Source organism: Triturus cristatus, chromosome 10, assembly GCF_964204655.1.
Source record: "Triturus cristatus chromosome 10, aTriCri1.1, whole genome shotgun sequence".
Lineage (NCBI taxonomy): Eukaryota > Metazoa > Chordata > Amphibia > Caudata > Salamandridae > Triturus > Triturus cristatus.
The window spans coordinates 1,096,649,440-1,096,667,339 of NC_140593.1; the positions used below are offsets into that span (position 1 = coordinate 1,096,649,440).

Sequence of the window (17,900 nt, forward strand, 5' to 3'; positions counted from 1 at the left end):
ACCTTCGTTCTTTTGATTTTATCCCATAGATTAATGGGGAGCTTTGTGTATGAATATAGTAAATACCATCTGCAAGGTAATTATAAAAATAATTTACTGTGCACCATACCTATTTCTAGTCTTACTTGACTGGATCCTGGTTACTTGGCTAACTTGTTGTTTAATCTGCTAAATTGCAAATATACATAGGCTTCAGTTTTAGTTTGCCTGTCATACAGTCTGGCAGAATTTCAAATATGCTTGGCGTCTTTCAGAAAGGCAACTTCACATTCATAAAATTGCATGACAAATACGTTATAACGCACATTAGCGCAGCCCTTGCAGAAAAAGAAAGACGATTAGGAGCAAAAAGAGTCTGTCTGCACAAAATTAAATGGGATTTTGCATCAATGTTCTGCCAAGGATACCCCAGTGTGTAAATTACTCTGACAGGAGTACAAATCTAATCAAGGCTCTGAATGTTACAGTCAAAGGAAGAGCTTACAATTGAGCCTATAGCGGTAGTCACATATTCAAAAGCCTGTGGGTGAGCATGTGCGTTCTCATGAAATATGATTCATAGCTAAAGCAAATAGGGACAGCAGGATTGTTGTAACCATCATAACATCTTCCCCCAAACTTTGCACACTATGGGCATTAGTACGGATTTATTAAAAGATATACAACGGTTTTTGCTGTAATGGACTAGTTGGCAAATAGTTACTTTGGTAAATTGCACTTCAAAGCTTTGTAGCAGAGTTTCTGGAAAAGTATTTTAAGTTCAGCTACTTTCACGATGGGAGCCTGGAAGAGGAAGTAGTTGGGTTCCAGACAGCTTTGAGATTGGCAGAGCCTACATGCGTAGGTCATATGAGAAACTTGATGATTACTTTATATTCAAATGTTTATAGTAAATGTTACTTAGGATGTGGTTCATTTTGGTGCTATCAGTGGTAAGAGAAGCGACTACATGCTGTTCACTTTTGAGTGATTAATAAAACCATAAATTTCTTCTAAATTAGTCTTCTAATTTTGCATTATGTATAGGTTTGATGCAATGAAACTTGGAAAAAACATCATACTAATTGTCAAATCTGTTTATCCGCATGTAGATTTACACCATTTTACCCATTTGGTGGCCCATTAAAGATATCTCTGTTGGGTTGGCTCGCAATGCCACATTAGTGATTCAAAGAGATATCCTAAAAATGTTTTTGCTTTTTAAGTTAAATGTCTCAGGCCCACTGAGAATAGTATTTTACATTATCAATTTGCAATTCAGCATGATTTCATACTAGAATTACGCAGCAGGTTGACTAAATTAGGTGGCAAGGATAGGTGAATTAGGAGTATGATATGGCAAAATCTTGTGGTATTATTAAGTTATTATTTTGCAATTTTTACACAAATTAACAGTGTCTGGCCGTATGTTTCATCTCAATAGTTCCAGGTGAGAAAGAAGCAACTGAATGGTGACCAGTTAAAATTTGCAAAGGGCCTGCCATTATGTGGCAATTTATTTAGTTACCTCTGTTGCGCTAGAGTTAGGAACTATTTTTTGCTACAATATGCTAATTATTTATCAGATGATTGAACTTTAAACACTGCAGTATCACACATTTCCAGTGGCACTGCCCAAATATGTGTGTCATACAATGTACCGACAAAATACATAACATCTATGAACATTCCTGTCAATTCCAATGGGCTGTTTATCTGACCAGACACAAAACTTTCTAGCAATTACTAGGCCTTGAGTAGATTCCATGCTCGCGAACTCAGGTGATACATCAAACATATGCAACATAACCCACTGAGTCTTGTCAAAAAGACAATATTTTTTCTACAGACGTACATAGTATCGAACAGCAATCCCTTAGAAGTATATATACACATTTCCTATCTCATCAAGTTCACTGCAGTGGTACAAATCATTCTCCACCGAACTGGCATTTAAAGAGCCTTGGAAGAAACTGCAGACAATCTTTTCTCATACAGTTTAGATTAATGCAATTCAGTCAATATCAATTTACATCATTACCACAGAAAAACGAGATGGCTGGTTTGGCTTTCCAGCAAGTATAGTATCAACCCAATTCTATAAATTAAATGAAAGCAGGGATGACTTTCGGTGACAAATATCAAGAATTTTAATGCATCACAATGAGATGTAAATGCTCATATGGACTCAACACATACAAAATAAAATGTCATACCTCAGATTTGGCGAGTAGTTTTGCAAAAAGATCTTCTAGCTTCCAAATACGTTCATCGGTGCTTTTATGGTAAACTTGGAATTCATCCTTTGAAGAAAAAAAAATGCACCCATTAAAATGTATCTTGAACATGAATATTGGCATATGAAACATCTCAAACCATCGGACCCCAGGACATGCCATCTCCAGTGACTGTTCCAGCACTATCCAGATATTAGTTATATGCACAGGAACAATAGTAAATTATCAACTCAATGTCTTTTAACACTAATTCAAAGTCATGAATACTCATATGGTTTGAGTAACCAGTCACAAACAGACTATAATATAACCAGCAAAATATGTAAAAGAAATATAGCAAAAGTATCTATTGGGTATGCTTCACAAATAAGGCAAGGTGAGAGATGTTATTAGGAAAGATATTCCATCCAATACCAGTAAGGAATATGCTACTTGGCACAAAGTGAATAAGAAGGGTCAATGAAAGGTATTTTGAATACAATTCCAGTGGAGGGGCTGCACCATTCTCTCAATTTTGGGCAGGACTGGTAGTTCAGAGCATGTACAAATATATGCGTTGGTGATTAAGAACCTATGGTTTTAATTAATTGATTAACCAATAGTATATGTTTGCCATCGACATAATCTATCAAAATTAAATACCAAAAACAAATTAACTTAATTAAAATTTTAATTGCAAAATCTACTGGGTTTAACTTTCCAAATGAATGTAAAAATGTAAATAGAGTAGCTCAATTACAAAATATAACACTGAAAATGATGAATTTGCATGCATTACACAATAAAGGTTTTACAATTACAATAATTAACATTTAATTAGGTATATCTGTCCAAATACAATTAAAACAAAAACAGACTGCATGAATTAAACCTATACAACTACAGAGCCAGATGTTATAATCACAAACTGTGTAATAAAAACAAATTAATAAAAAAAATTGAAATTACATTATGTAAAGAAATAAAATGCAATGGCTCACTGAAAGTAGAAATCCGATTAGACCACATTTCTTAGAAACTCAAAATGTTCAAGTTAGCACAATTATGAAGTACAAGATAATCTTTCCTTATATAAATTAATGTTTTCAAACAAACATTTTCTAACTGTTTGGTTCACCACCTAAAAATTACAAAACAAAAATCTGCTAGACACCAGTGAACATTTTTGATTTTGAGGATAGGATAATGCTAGAGGACCAACCTGAAAAGGACATTGCAAGAATTCATCAGCACTTTATATTGTGCATTTGTAAACCAACTTTAGAGGCTAGTCGATTTTTAGAAAGTTTGCTAAATATAGCATTGGTTACAAGCTTACCCTTGAGAAAAATTCTTGACCAGCTTTAGTTGACTGAAAATGTTGGGTTATTAAGTTTGTTATCATTGCTGACATTTCACTTTTGTCATCCATCTGTGTAACTTGCTGTTGAAGCTTCTGAAGGATTAGCACCATTTTACTATATTCTTCAATATGATGATGGTATTTGTCAGACAACACAGATATCTGTTTTTCTAACTCTGCAACATGATGAGAGTCAATCTGTATTGCAACCTAAGAGAAGATGGTGCAAACATATTTCTATTTAGTTTTGTACTTTCCAATTTACACATATTACTGCAACAAATAAAAACTAGTACAAAGTAACATTCTTTAACAGGCACTCTTATAATTAGAGCTTAACACACAACCTACCTTTGGAGGTGGACTAAAGCCAGAATAATCAGGTTGCTGGATAGGAATAGTGGGTTCTTCTGTTTGTGTTTTAGGTATGCCTTTTCCGATTAAGACAGGCAGTAGAGAAATAATTCCTTCAAGTCCCCAGTACAGCAAACCTTTGGAATAAGGATGGAAAGTATTAACAAACATATGGTAAGATTACGATTAACAGTTGCACCGAAGCAATTTAATGCATCCGAATGTAGAACATCGCTTAAAGTATACGTTACTGGTATGCAATATACTTATAGACAACCTTCTGCAACAAAAAACTAAAAAACCTGGAAACTGTTGAGTAACTCTACATGGAAATGACCAATGAGTGTACTTTTGAATCTACAAAAAGTTGTAAATTATTTTTGGGGAACTTCAAAATGGAAGAGAATTAACTTAGCACCACGTTTACCCAAAGCACCTAAGTTTACAAACTACGTAAAAGGCCTCAAAAGGAATGAGGGACTGTACATATGGAGGTCTCACAGACGTCCGCAATGATCATATATCTTTGAATAGCTAGAGATACTACCTGTAATTTAGGGGAATCTGTCAGGCACTAACATTTATCTGCCTTTCTAGAAATTAAGAAAAAAGTATTGTTCTAAACACTGCAGTTAGGCTTCCTAACAACATTCATACAACACTATCCTCTCAGCTTCAAGTGTATGTCTCCTACTAGGCCCATGGTGATGTTTGCTCAAAAGAACTACTTGACAAAGTCGGCTATTAAATGTCCCACTAATTAGTAGCTGGAGTTGATGGTGGGGCAAGGTTTGGGGTGAAAGTCCTAGGCAACAGGCAAGGATCACAACATGAAACAGGGCACAGTATCACATACAAGCAAATATATCATCAATCTCAAACTTTCATACTTATATAGACTCATAACCTTTTCCATTGCCCTTAACGAAGTAATGTTTATCTCCGTTAGGTAGACAACTACATAAGCTTCACTTTCTCAATAAAGTAATGAAATTGCAGCAAGCACTAATAGAAAAGCTAAAACCTGTAATATCTGTCAATCAGCTATTGTACTGATGAACCATCCTTTTTACATACTCCAAAAACAAATGATCATCAGTATTCCATACTATTATTTACCTAAAAACACTAGACATAGGCAAAGTATGCAGTACAAACTGAATACATAATGAATACTGTTATCAAACAGAATTTACTTAATTCAGAATACAGTTAGACTAGAACAAAACTTTTAAAAGTCTAACTGAATCCTAACCAGAGCATCACTGCTTTATAAACTAGATGAGGAGTAATTACTGGTTCCTTCAAATTAAGTTTTTTCCCCATACTGGAATCTAAAGTTTAGAAATGTTGTTAGTCTAGAACTTCGAAATTGCACAGTACATCTCTGGGGCCAAAACTTTCTCAATTTTGGAACACTTTTCAGTTTTGATAGCGAGGCAGAATTGACATGGCAGAAGACTGTCACACAATAGCCTTTTAAAAGCTTTTCTAAAAACATTGTACTTTATCATACTTTTGAATTCCATACGGTCATAATGATCATATTGTTAAATAGCCAATATTTTTTGCTGAGTGTAAATTAACAAAAATAAATGAAATACAGCAGAAATGATTCTTCGTTTAGTGTTGCTACTAGTGATATTCCCAAGTCTAATTCAACTACATCTCCAGAGTTACCTATTTTAGCTTATATATAGTCCTAAATTAAGAACACTTGATTCTGTATGACCTAGGATTACTTTTACCATTCTAAGACAGTAAGCAGCATTAGACAATAGAACACACTTTACTGTCAAAATTCCCCAGTCCTGGGCAACAGGATACTATACAACATTTGCAGTGAAACTGCAGCACAACCTCTGTAGTACTCCACATTTCTTCTTCAGATGTTACCATGTAGTGCCCGTAGGAAGCGGACTCTTTATATAGTGGACCAAAAAGAGGGACACAGTGTAAATTCAACACTGGAATCAGTGTGGATTTATTAATAAGAGGTGTTCGTTACCAAACACCATAGGTTTCAGTAAAGCCATTGCAGAGCTGGGAAACTCGTTTTTACCAGTGCCCAGAACATACCTTCAGATGGCTTCCCTGTTCACTTGTAATGTCAGTAATTAAATTGGCCAGTACAGGGGCATAGATGCTTATGCAGATATGTCACATGTAAAATGGTGCACCCTGCCTTAGGATTGTAAGGCCTGATGTAGGGGTTACTTACAAATATTACATGCCATGTTAGGGGACCTGGCACACAAGTGTTAGGGACACTCCTTAGTCCTATGCCCTAGGTACCAAAGTAACACTTGCTAGGGGCTTACAGAGGCACTAAGAGCCTGGTCATTTCGGGACCAAGTGACCAGCTGTCCTGTATTGGAGTAGGAACACTGGCACTGGGGACCTGTTAGCAGGATCCTAGTACACATCAGTCAAAGTCTCATCAAATACCAGGCAAAATGTAGAGGGACTACTGCAACAGAACCCAGTTTCCCACAGAGCCCATGTTAAGTTAGATTATACTTTAATGCCCAGATGATCATACCTTTCTACAGCCTTTATTGGCCATCATTCTACCATCCATGTGGAAGAACAAGCTTATGTGCCAAACATTACATGTTTTTGCAAATATTATTTTGTGCTGGAAAATGAAAATGCACATCTTCAAGCATCATGCAATTACAGAAACTCACATAGGTAAAATACGTTTCAAAGTGAATATCATCATAACACTAAGAATATGTTTTTCCGTCCCCGGATGGACATGGCTAGTGTAAATCACACATCTATCACAGTATTGACAATGCAGGGCTCTAGCAAAAATGTAATATATCCGTGTTTGGGTTCTGGTCACATCTTTTTAGGTAAGATCTTGACACTCCCTCCACAATACCCAAATTTGATCAGATTCATTAAGGCAGCCAGAACTTTTATAAGCTACTTTCATGCACCACTTAATGCCCTGGCAACCAGAAGATGATGATCTGTACTATTAAGCTACCCCATAAATAGGCTATAATCTGCTCAGCCACTCTAAAAGCTATATTGAAAAATATATTATTCTTTATGGGGCCATTTCTTATGGGAACCTACTCGTCTTCGTCCAGGTGAGACGAAGACGAGTAGGTTGCCATTTCTTATGGGAACCTACTCGTCTTCGTCCAGGTGAGACGAAGACGAGTAGGTTCCCATACGAGCTCGCTACCTATTCAGGTATACCCGTTCAAGTGGTCAGGTCGCCTTCCCTCATCTATGAGGCTCTCCATCCAACCTTAGGAGGTGGAAAGCCATATCAAGAACCCTAGACTAAGGATCTTGAATTAAAGAAAGGGAGTCCCCTTCCCTTGGCTGACAATCAGCGGTCATGTCATTTTGGTCCTGAAGAAGTGTCGCTTTACTCTAGAGCACAAGACACGAAACATGTCGACCTAATCAGCAAAAGGCTACCCGAATACCCTCACTTATTACACGTAGCCTCACTGTTTTTAATAAGTCCCAAGCTTGAGCATTAATAAAGTGAACCAACAAGGTCAGGGGCCTTTTTAAATCACACTTTGCACCTTGTAGAAGACAGTGTTTCTCCTATATCCCCACACACCGCACTCATTATACGGCGTTCTCAGATCAAACGATCTCAGACAAAGATGCCACCAGGCCCGTCGGACATTGCAGCGCCGGTCCGACGAGGAGCGCCCAATGATGAAGCATGACACCCTAACAGGTGTGTGAGGGCATTACAATCTGAATTTGCAGATCCCTCTCCAGATACCATCCACATTAGTGAAGTAAGTCATTGCAACTCTCTACGTAGGCCCATAGAGAGGAACTGTTCCCCCTTTTTGATATTAGCAGCTATGGATACGAGGTCCTGACTAGATCTACTTACTCAGGTAGGTACTTACAGTTAGGACATAGTTTCCATAAGAACAGCGTATTTTGTTTTACAAATAACTTTGGTGCCTTTGACGAAGCTTCACGAAATATTCCAAACCAAGTGACCTCCTGATTCTAGTTGTACATGGAAAGTTTCAGGTTGGTCGGTCAAGCGGGTGCTGAGAAAAAACGGAGGGCTGCTTAAATTTTTTTTTAAAGTGTGCTTCCTATGTTAATTCCCATAGAGATTATAGATAACCCTACAGCCTCAACTGCTGAACGAAATGACACCAAATTTAGCAGAAAGGTAGCCTGGTCAAGCAAGAGCTCTTTCGTGATCTAGTGTAAATCCATTCAGTAGTTTTTGAGATATTAAAGGAATTTAAATCTAGATATCAAGAGGAGCGGACCCTTTGCAAATTCTACAGATCTCCGACAGAGATCTGATTGGCTGCCAAGACTTCAACGAGGAAGTGTTGGCAGCCATTTAGGACTCTCACTCAACTGAGTCCCAAACAAAAAAGTAAAAAATTAAAAATAAAAAGAGCAAGGGGTAGGGTATGAATACCCTGACTCCCTAGGGCCTGGTAGTGGGGTCCCCCAGGACCAAAATGTATTTTAAAAAAATTTAAAATAAAATTCACAATAAAAATCACAACAATTTGCAAATCCTTGCGAAGATTTTTAAAAGTTCGTATTTGAGGCCTCAAGTGGGCCAGGTCCCGGGGAACATTCAATATAATATGGAGAGAGGGGTGCACACGTCCCCCCTACCCATGGCCAATATTGGCCTCGGGGACCGCCACCTCCCCAGGCAGGACGATTATTTTTATTGTAGGGGTCTGCACAGCCTCCACTACTGAGGCTCTTAAGAGACCCTAGGACCACCACCTCCCTGTGGCTTTATTAATAAATTGTAGAGGGGTCAATTGGGCACCCTTTCACTGCTTTTAAGGGCCCCAGGGAACACCACCTCTCCGTGGCCACAAATATAATTTAAAGGGGGAGGATGCTGAACCTCCCGGGCCGTTTTCAGCCCGGGATCCACCACATCCCCGGCAGCTGGCCCTAAAATAAAAAGAGTGGTCCCCCTCCTAGAGCCATTAATGGCCCTGGGACCCGCCCCCCCCTAAGTGCCCACCCTTGGACTCAGCTGTTTGCTCTAACTTGGTGGGAGCTGGGACAGCTCTCACAAAGCGAGAGCAAACAGCAAGGCTGCTCCCAGCAGGAGAGAGAACAAAAACTGCACCAGCTTGCTGGGATCAAACTTTATCTGTTTTCCTGCTTGCTGTCAAGGCGGACAAAACGGGTCGCTAATAAACAAAGATTTGCACTGATATTGGGTCTGCCTCCTCAGTAAACTGAAGATTGCAGTGGCGAAGGTACATATATATATATATATATATATATATATATATATATATATATATATATATATATATATATATATATATATATATACACACACACATACATATATACACACACACACACATATACACACACGCACTTTCTATATTATTCCTAATAACTAGGGCTCCAACTTAAGTATGCTTGATTTTCTCTCTATTTTTTTTTCTGTTCAGTAAAAAGATAAGAACCACAATAAGGTTTTTTTCCTCTGGGTAAATCCTTAGGGCTCCTCATTATGTGGAAGGGAGAGGACAAACTCCTATTCCAAAATGCTTGAAAGAGGGAACTGGGCATACAGTTCGATCACAAACATTAGTAGGAGTTTCTGGAGAGGGCTAATAAATTTTCCTTTCAGGTAGATGGAAAGTTGTAATGGTGGTACTATACCCCCAGCAGACAGACTATATGTACTCGATGAAAACCCAGAAGTGACACCTGCTGGAGACAGTGTGCAGAGAAGGGCTCAATTGCTAATATTGTCTGGTCTTTCTCACACATCAATCCCTTCTGGGAAAAGATTGTGCAGATTATTAGACATAAAATATCAGAACTGGCACTATGCTCGAAAGAAAGCCTATTGGGCTGATCTTCCTTAGCAAAATATACACAATAAAACAAAAGAGGGAAAAGTATTATGCATGCACTACTAGCAGCAAAGCAGGAATATGTCAACGGTTATGGGTTCGGTTGATGAAGCATGGCAAAAAGCCACAAGGAAAAGAAAAGGTTGTTCAGAAGTAATGACCTCTTTCTCACTTATCTGTTCTGGGAATTTACAGAATGTGAATATTGAACACACTGGAACAGTCAAAGTTGAATACTGCAAACCCAACTGCAGGCAAAACCTAGAACATGTATTACAAACTATAAAGCATAGCTAATCCCAATAGGACTTTGCTGGAGGTGTGAAATAATCTGGATGAGACTAGACTGAAGAGGGGGTGAAGGGGGCTGGGCGGTTTAAAACTTGGGGCTAAGGTCAAGGTCAATTTTGAAAGAAAGGTGATGGAGGTGCAACTAAGGGAAATATTTCAGTTAGGAGGGAGAAGCGACAGTCTGTCAAGCGTTCACCTTATTACTAGATGACACATCCGTTAAAATATCTGTAGCCGAAGCCCACAGCTGTTCCATCCCAAATATGTCAGCTTATCTAAAAGGAGCCTGATAACACATGTAGGTGGTCATCAAACAATAAGGAAACTGCAGATGCCACCAAATATTTAAATTGGTCAAAAACCTTGTCCCCTATATAGTGACTAATATTAAAAAGGTTTTTGGCTGGAATAATCTTGTCCAAACGGGGGTTGATCAGGTGGAAAATGGACTAAACATATACATAAGAGAACGTAATTACACAGTCAGTATAATGGATGGAGTATTAAAAAATTCCACTTAGATCCTCTTCAATGTCTAAAATGACAAAGGTATTTCATTTTTAATATTCAAAAGAGCTAGATAAGTCTTAAATCAAAAGAACCACTAAGATGAGTGTCTACATGTCTCAAAAAGGAAAGTTCACTAGCCTTCATATTGAGAGTGGCTCCTTTTGTTAATGTAAGGTCTAAGGAGACATGAGTAGGCTATTCTTGGAATCTGAAGTCCCTAGTATGGAGTCTTTGTTCTTCTCCATTCTGGATCTTCTGGGAGAAAACCCACCCTTCAAAAGCAAGCACTTTTGAAGAAACCAATAAAGAGCAACCAAGTAGCAGGGACCCTGAAAAGATCGGAAATCTATGTGCAAACCGAGATGGCACAGTACATGCACTTTCATCGGATTTCCCCATAGCTCGACCTAGGCGATTACATGGCCTAAACCTAGTGAAACAAAGCATCTTGAATCCCATCTACAAAACCCAAAAGTGCTTACCAGTCAAACAAAATACCAGTTTCTTATGGAGTAAAGCCTTGAAAGCTCAATGCTTTCCACTAAGAACCCCTCAGACGTCTTAGTCATTTAGTTGCAGCCCTTTAACTGCAAATTAATATCATGGCAGGTCTTAAATGGGGTACATATTGAGTTGGAAAAGCGGTCACAGTATATACGTTATATTACATATCAGAAATAATTTAATAATCTAAGAAAATAAGAGTATCTGCAGCAGAGCAGCTTGTTAGATGAGTGTATGGGTTTAGTCTGCAGTCTGCATATTATATTCTTTTCTTCCCCTTGGGTAAACAGAGGGATGAAAGCAAGTCTGTTTTCATTGCAAACGTGCTAGGTGACGTTGACATGAAAGCAATCTTGGTTGACAGCAACACTGAAACAAGCGGATCTTCTTACATTTTCAGTGTGGTAAAGTTGAAGGAATACATTTGAAATGAACTACAGATGGAATGCTGCCGTATGATATTACAGAGAGATTTGAAAGTGTGTGCGTGTTTATTTTACAATTCTGTAACCTTGAACTTTTATTTTATAGGCTAAACGCTACAAGTTTACACGATGTATGTCGAACTTCTGGTATTCATTTAGCACAAAGTGAAATCTGGCAATATTATTCCATGTGTGTTCTCCTAAGATGCTTTATAATTTTATATATGTGTAGTTGCAGGACCCCCGATTTCACTGCTTCCAAACATTAGCACATTGTTTAATTAACCAGTGGCCGTTTGTAGATTTTGACTATATAATGCGCTGAAACAATGTTCTAGTCTACATATGCCTAAGGAGTTACAGGGTGCTTGATTGGTTTATGTATGCGTGTACTGTATGATGTTTGCTGTTGGCACTATATGCAAGTTTTGCGTCTGCTGCTGATGTGTTATAGCTGGCCTATGCCTTTCGAAGTTTTAGACTGATGTCATGTGAAAAAATAAAATGATTATGTTAACTGTACATGTGTTTATGTTATCCAAGTCCCCAAGAGAGCTGTGTGTGTGATATCAGGGGACTAACTGTGTGTGTGTGTGTGTGTGTATATATGTGAATATGTGAAACAAATCTGCATATATACAAACAAAACCTTACATATGAGAGATGTACATCTCCCACATTTGTACATATATTGAGTAACAAAGTCACCCATGCACATGATTAACTGTTTACAGGGGAAAAGCTTAATAAAAAAAAAACAACAAAAAACAATGTGCTGTTGGGAAATCCTCAGTTTTTTTGGGAGGGGATTTAAAAAAAAGCTATGCACAAAAATGGCTTTGAAGTAGGAACTGTAACAATGCAGTTAGCTAGCGAGACCGTTTTGCAAGGAACAGAGTATGAAAAACTCACAGCAAATACTTTATCTGCTGTGCCCCCATAGTGTTGCTGAGGTTACACTTGGTTGCCTCAAAGCAACCAAATTAGGCTTAAAGTCTTTATGAGTCTGCACATATACATCCCCCCTTTGTACCTATGGGCATGTGCTCATAGATTTAAAACATATTTGTGGCTATGCCCCAGGGTCGTTGGATCATCAATTGCAATACATATTGTGGAGCGTACCTGTACAGAACTAGTTTACAGAGTATTTGCGGATAACCCTGCCCTTACACTTTTGAAAGGGGTTGCTGCATGAACCTCTGGATCTCTTAATGTATAGGCTATACCAAGTGTCTGTAGTTAACCTGAAGATGTTGCACTTGTGCATATATTATAGCTTTCTATAGGCAGATCTGTTCTCTTTCCCAGAGTGCTATATAACATAGGTATAAACAGTGCAAAGAGCCCTCGTATGCATTGTCACTTATCAATTTAGAACATTTCAATTTTGCTTTAACAGCTGGCACTGTATCTCTAACTTACTGTTCTTGTTAGAGGACAGCTAACGTACGTGCTTCCTGCAGATAAGTGAGATTGGTGTGTACTCGACATGAAGGACATTTTACAATGTTTTCAATTGCTTGCTCGAAGCCTCTTAGCTGTCGTTCCCCTATGTGTGTTGGACATGAGCAGGACCTTTACAACTCCTTGCCAGAAAGTTTCCAGATATTGTGCCCCATCTGGTGCAGAGCTGCATGTTTCCTGTTCTCACGTTTCCTGCCAGCTCTGCTTCCTCCCAGTTTTCCCGAATGTTTTCTCTTTTTCCCTTGTTTTTTACAGCTTTCTCCTTCCTTTCCCTCGTTTTTCTGAGTTGTCTCTCTGGCTTTTGCCTTGTGTTTATTACTTTCTCCTCCCTTTACCCCCATTTTTGTGAGTGCTTTCTCAAACTTTTACCTCGTTTTTTTACTGCTTTCTCCTTCCTTTCCCCTAATCTTTGTGAGCGATTTTCCTGCTTCAGCTGGTTTTTTTCTCACTTACTGTTCCCACCTGCTGCCCATTTTCCCGCCTCCCGACTAGCACCACCTACCTCCTCAGGTGTCTCCTCCCAGTACCTACTTAATGGAGCCCGCAGTGCGACCCCATTGAGCAGGCCCCAGACCCAGTTCTCCCGTGCTTTTGCCCGCTTTCCTTCATTTATTTTACTGCTTTCTCCTTCCTTTTCCCTCTGTTTGAAAGCTTTCTCCTAATTGCCTCATTTTTTACTGCTTTCTCCGTCCTTTCCCCCCATTTTTCTTAGTGCTTTCTCCAGCTTTTGCCTAGTTTTTCACTGCTTTCTCCATGCAGTAGCTAGCAACTCCAGCGCCTTGAGAACCACACAGGTGATTTGTCATGCTTTATAAATCCTGATTGATTGATATGGATTAGTTACTTACATGGAATCCTAGTTCTATTCCAAGGGTATCCTCATCAAAGTCATATGCATTAGAATATTCCCGCGCATGGGTGGGAATATTCTAATGCTTATGACTATTGATGAGGATCCCCTGGAAGAGAAACTTTGATACCCAGGAAAACTCTTGCTAGACTAAATAGAGATGAAGGTCCCCAAAAATCCCTTTTTTTATCAAAAGCACATCAGACTCATCATTGGACAACGTTAAACTTTTTAAGTGAAGATTTTAGTAGAGCTAGCTGTTTGGAAGCCAAAGAACAACAGGAACATAGGGGTAAACTTTCCCGAGAAAGACAAGTTATGGAAAACACTTTCTTTTCCTTTCAGTACAAGTGCATTACAAATTCATTTGAAAAACTTTAAGGATGTTGCAAAGCAATATAAAACAATATAGGGAGTACATTAACAAAACTTTGCAGTTAGCACTAACCCTGGGCAGTGAACTCCACTCAGTTTGCAGATTTTTCTGCACTCTGCGGAGCACACAGAGTTCCCCAAAACTCTGCAGAGCAGAGGTTTTTTTCCCCGCTCGCACTCTTCAATGTCAAGTTGGCATTCTTATGAGGGAAATATCCTTACTGTCTTGAAGGCGGTCACAACTTGCATTATCTACCGAAATGCATCAACGCATATACTGTGCTAAGTTTGAGGGACAGATGGCCACAATAGAAAAGGAGTTTTTTTTTTAAATAATTATTTTTGTGTGATTCCTACAAGCTAGCTCAAACTAATGACAGATGTAATTGTCTTGTATGTTTTCCTTCTTTTAAATAGTTTTTGTATATTCTCTATGTATTTTAAAAGAAATTTGTGTTTAGTCTTTTTATGCAAAGGAATTTTAGCTTGTGAGATGTAATGACACTTAAATATCGATTGACTCTTTATTAAAGTTTTGAGATAAAAAGAGCTAGTAATCTTTGCAGCATCTGCTCACTCAAGATTGTGGTTATGAGTGCTTGCCGTGTTGGTGTCTGTATATAGAGCTGGTGTAAGATCAGTGGTTTTCACAGGAAATTATTTACGGCTTGATAGGCCAGCAGTTGGCTAGAGTCTTCAGGTCTGATGAGGGTTTCATGAAAAGGAGGATAACTGTGGCATGTTTCCAGGCATCCGCTTAGGTGACGTGATGACTGAGTCTTTCAGAATCGGGGAGAGGTTAGCGCTAATGGGGTTCAGTCCTTTGATCAAGCCGTGGTCAATGCAGGGGTCCTCCAATATCCATGGTAGAAAAATAATCTGAGAGTTTGCGCACACCCGAAACAATTATAACAAACCAAGTAGCACTTTCCAACCACGATAATCCTCAATAAATAAGTAGACAAGGTGGAAATGTAGTCTTATGTCAATGACTAAATCCAGGCAGCGCAGAAACAAGTAAATGATACAAAATGTTACAAGAAAGTGACCAAAATCCCACATACACAAAAATGACCAAGCTACAAACAAAACTAGAAGAATGATACAGTAACCTTGCTTAATTTTGAAGGAAAAAAAGCTATCAACACACTCAACCAGGGTCTCTCTATTGCCTCCAAAATCGAAATTAAATTTTTTTGCCCCAGCGCTGACCAGCGAAGAAGTCTTGGCAAAGTTAACAAACAGGACACTTTTTCAAAGAACATTTAGGTAAGTGTCCGTCCACGAAGTTGGTTAGAAGTACTTGGGGTGACCAACTCCTCAAGGAGCTACTCAGGGGGACCAGCAAGGTCCTCAAGAAAAGTTACCTTCATAGAAGCAGTTCTTCAGCAGTTCCAGGTACTTTATCTGCGCTGCAATGGAGTCCTATGTAGTGGTTCTGATGCAAAGGATGAAGGACTGAGATTCTCCAAGGATGCTGTGAATGAGATGCGGTCAACAGGGTCTCCCTGTAGTGATTCCTGGGTCCACGAAGATGGTGAGGATATACTGTTTGCTGGGTTGATATCCCACGAAGTCCTCCCCGGTCTGGCTGAAGTTCAGTCACCACCGGACTACAAGTTGCCCGTTGTCGCGGTCACAGACCAATGCTTCTAGAGTTGATAACTCGCCTTCTGAGGTTTCCAGCAACTCTCCGACAGCACTCCCAGATTCAACCAACTCAGGTGCAACTCTGTGCTTCGGGTCTTGGTCCGTGTTGCTGCACTGAGGCAGTGGAAATGGTTTGAAAACTTTGGCTACCAACATGCCCCAGCAGGCTTCTTCAGCTGTTGAATCACTGTGCTGCGAACGGGAGATCAGTCGGCTGGAACTTGAGTCTCTTGGCTTAATTAGGCTCTGGAGACAACCCCTCTTTAAGCAGGATACGGTAGGCACAGTCCCTCTCTTCACTAGCCACCAGGTGCAGCCTGTGACGGTGAAGCTTTTCTTTGCTGGTCCCTCAGTGCAGCCAGGCAGTCCTCCTTCAGTCCTTCTTCCAAGATGGTAGAGATCCGAGTTCTGGGTGCCAGGGGTGCCCTATTTATCTTCAAAAAATGCACCCAGGTTAGGACTTGGTTGGTAGTCAACCGACTACCAGTTTCCCTCCTTCCTGATGACCACTTCCTGGTAAGTGTGGCATCTGGCTATCCCAGGATGCACCATTCTGGCAACTCCCAACATGGCGAGACCCCTCTCTATACTTTGGGAGCTCCTTAGCCCACCCCCAGAGGTGTGGCTACCAATGGGCTACAAGACCCTGGAAAAATCAGTTTGAAGAATGGCTTCTCCTCTCCGGTCCCCAGTTCCAGCCTGTCTGCCTAAACAATAGTGTCCCTCTTCTAACTGTTACCCATCAAAGACAGCTTCTCCTTTGAAGTTTGCTTTTTGGACCAACATCTGTGTCTCTTCCTTCAGGAGGGAGGTAAAACCTCTCTTACATACAGGCCCCTATTGAGTCCTTTCCTCTGAGTCATTTTCACGTCTCCCCAGAAGGACAGAAAACTGTCTGCAAGACAAGCTCCGTGTACATCATGAAACAACAATTTAGGGTCTTTACTGTTGGAACATGTAAAAGTACACCTTCCACTTGTTAACACACAACACCCTGCGTTAGGGCCTGTTAGGCATACCTTAGAGATGACTCTTATTAAAAAGCATTTGCCATGCAATAGGTCTCGCATTATTTAAATGTAGAGCTATTGGCTTTGAAAATGGAAAAGAAAAGCAGAGTCCGCCTGCCTTTGTTTTTTAGGTCTCGCGAGCCAAAGGCTCGAAGAGACATTTTATATCTGGGCTTTTTCAAAGTGCTGCCGTGGCCTAAAGCTACAGTGCACGTGAACGTGCACGCGCGCAGCGCCATGTGTCTTTCCTCCGTAGCGATCGTAATCACGATCACTTTCACTTTCGCGGGCTCCTCTGTTGCTGGCATTCCCCCCTCCCTTCTCGTTTGTTTATTTTCTCTGGCTGCACGCATAGAAACAACTGTGTTACATTCCTGATATTTTCATCATGATGCCATTGAGGACTATTCATTTGATCTCACTCTACATTTTATGTGGGCTTAAATTCTTGAACGATTTTATAACTTTGTTTTCGGCAGTTATATTAGAGTGCCTGCTCGAGCCGTGTGACGATTTTACTTCACTCTCTCCCCATATTGGAAGACCTGGACAACACTGCCATCTACTGGTTATTTTTTTAATTGAATATAAGAATTGCTCTTGTTTCTACCTGACACTTTCTTGCCTCTTGCCAACGACTCACAAATGGCTTTCAGTCATAGGCGCAGCAAGGGTGCCATGGGCCAATCGTGTGAGCAACGACAATGGCCCCGCCTCACCTCTGCTTGGAAAGTTAGATTCTTTAATAGTCAGGCTACAGTGAACATCTAAGGCCTCTGGGCCCCTGGTGCAATCGTACCTGCTGCAGCATTGGTAGCGACGCCCCAGCCTTGGTAAGAGCAGCCCCTTCGAGGACCGAACTGCAAGGACCTGCGTTTCTGCAGCCACACTCGTGCTCGAGGTAATAATTAACCACGCAATTAACTCATGCCTGTTCCCACCTTCAATGAGCAATGGGTCGTTTTAAATTTAGTGCTGAACAGGTGTAATCCTTTTCCTGGTGTCTGCAAAGCAATGTATTTTTCTTGAGGAATAATTC

General features: G+C 39.9%; 1 protein-coding gene across 8 annotated transcripts in view; it reads right to left on the reverse strand.

Moving 5' to 3' along the window:
- SUN1 (Sad1 and UNC84 domain containing 1) overlaps positions 1–17,900 on the reverse strand; it is a 406,387-nt gene that overhangs the window by 112,784 nt on the left and 275,703 nt on the right. For all 8 annotated transcript variants that reach the window (XM_085629317.1, XM_085629315.1, XM_085629312.1 and 5 more), the window contains 3 exons: positions 3,910–4,049; positions 3,535–3,768; positions 2,196–2,282 (listed from right to left, as the gene is read on the reverse strand). In XM_085629317.1, the coding sequence (XP_085485443.1) occupies positions 2,196–2,282; positions 3,535–3,768; positions 3,910–4,049 (461 nt within the window). The remainder of the gene's footprint in view (positions 1–2,195; positions 2,283–3,534; positions 3,769–3,909; positions 4,050–17,900) is intronic.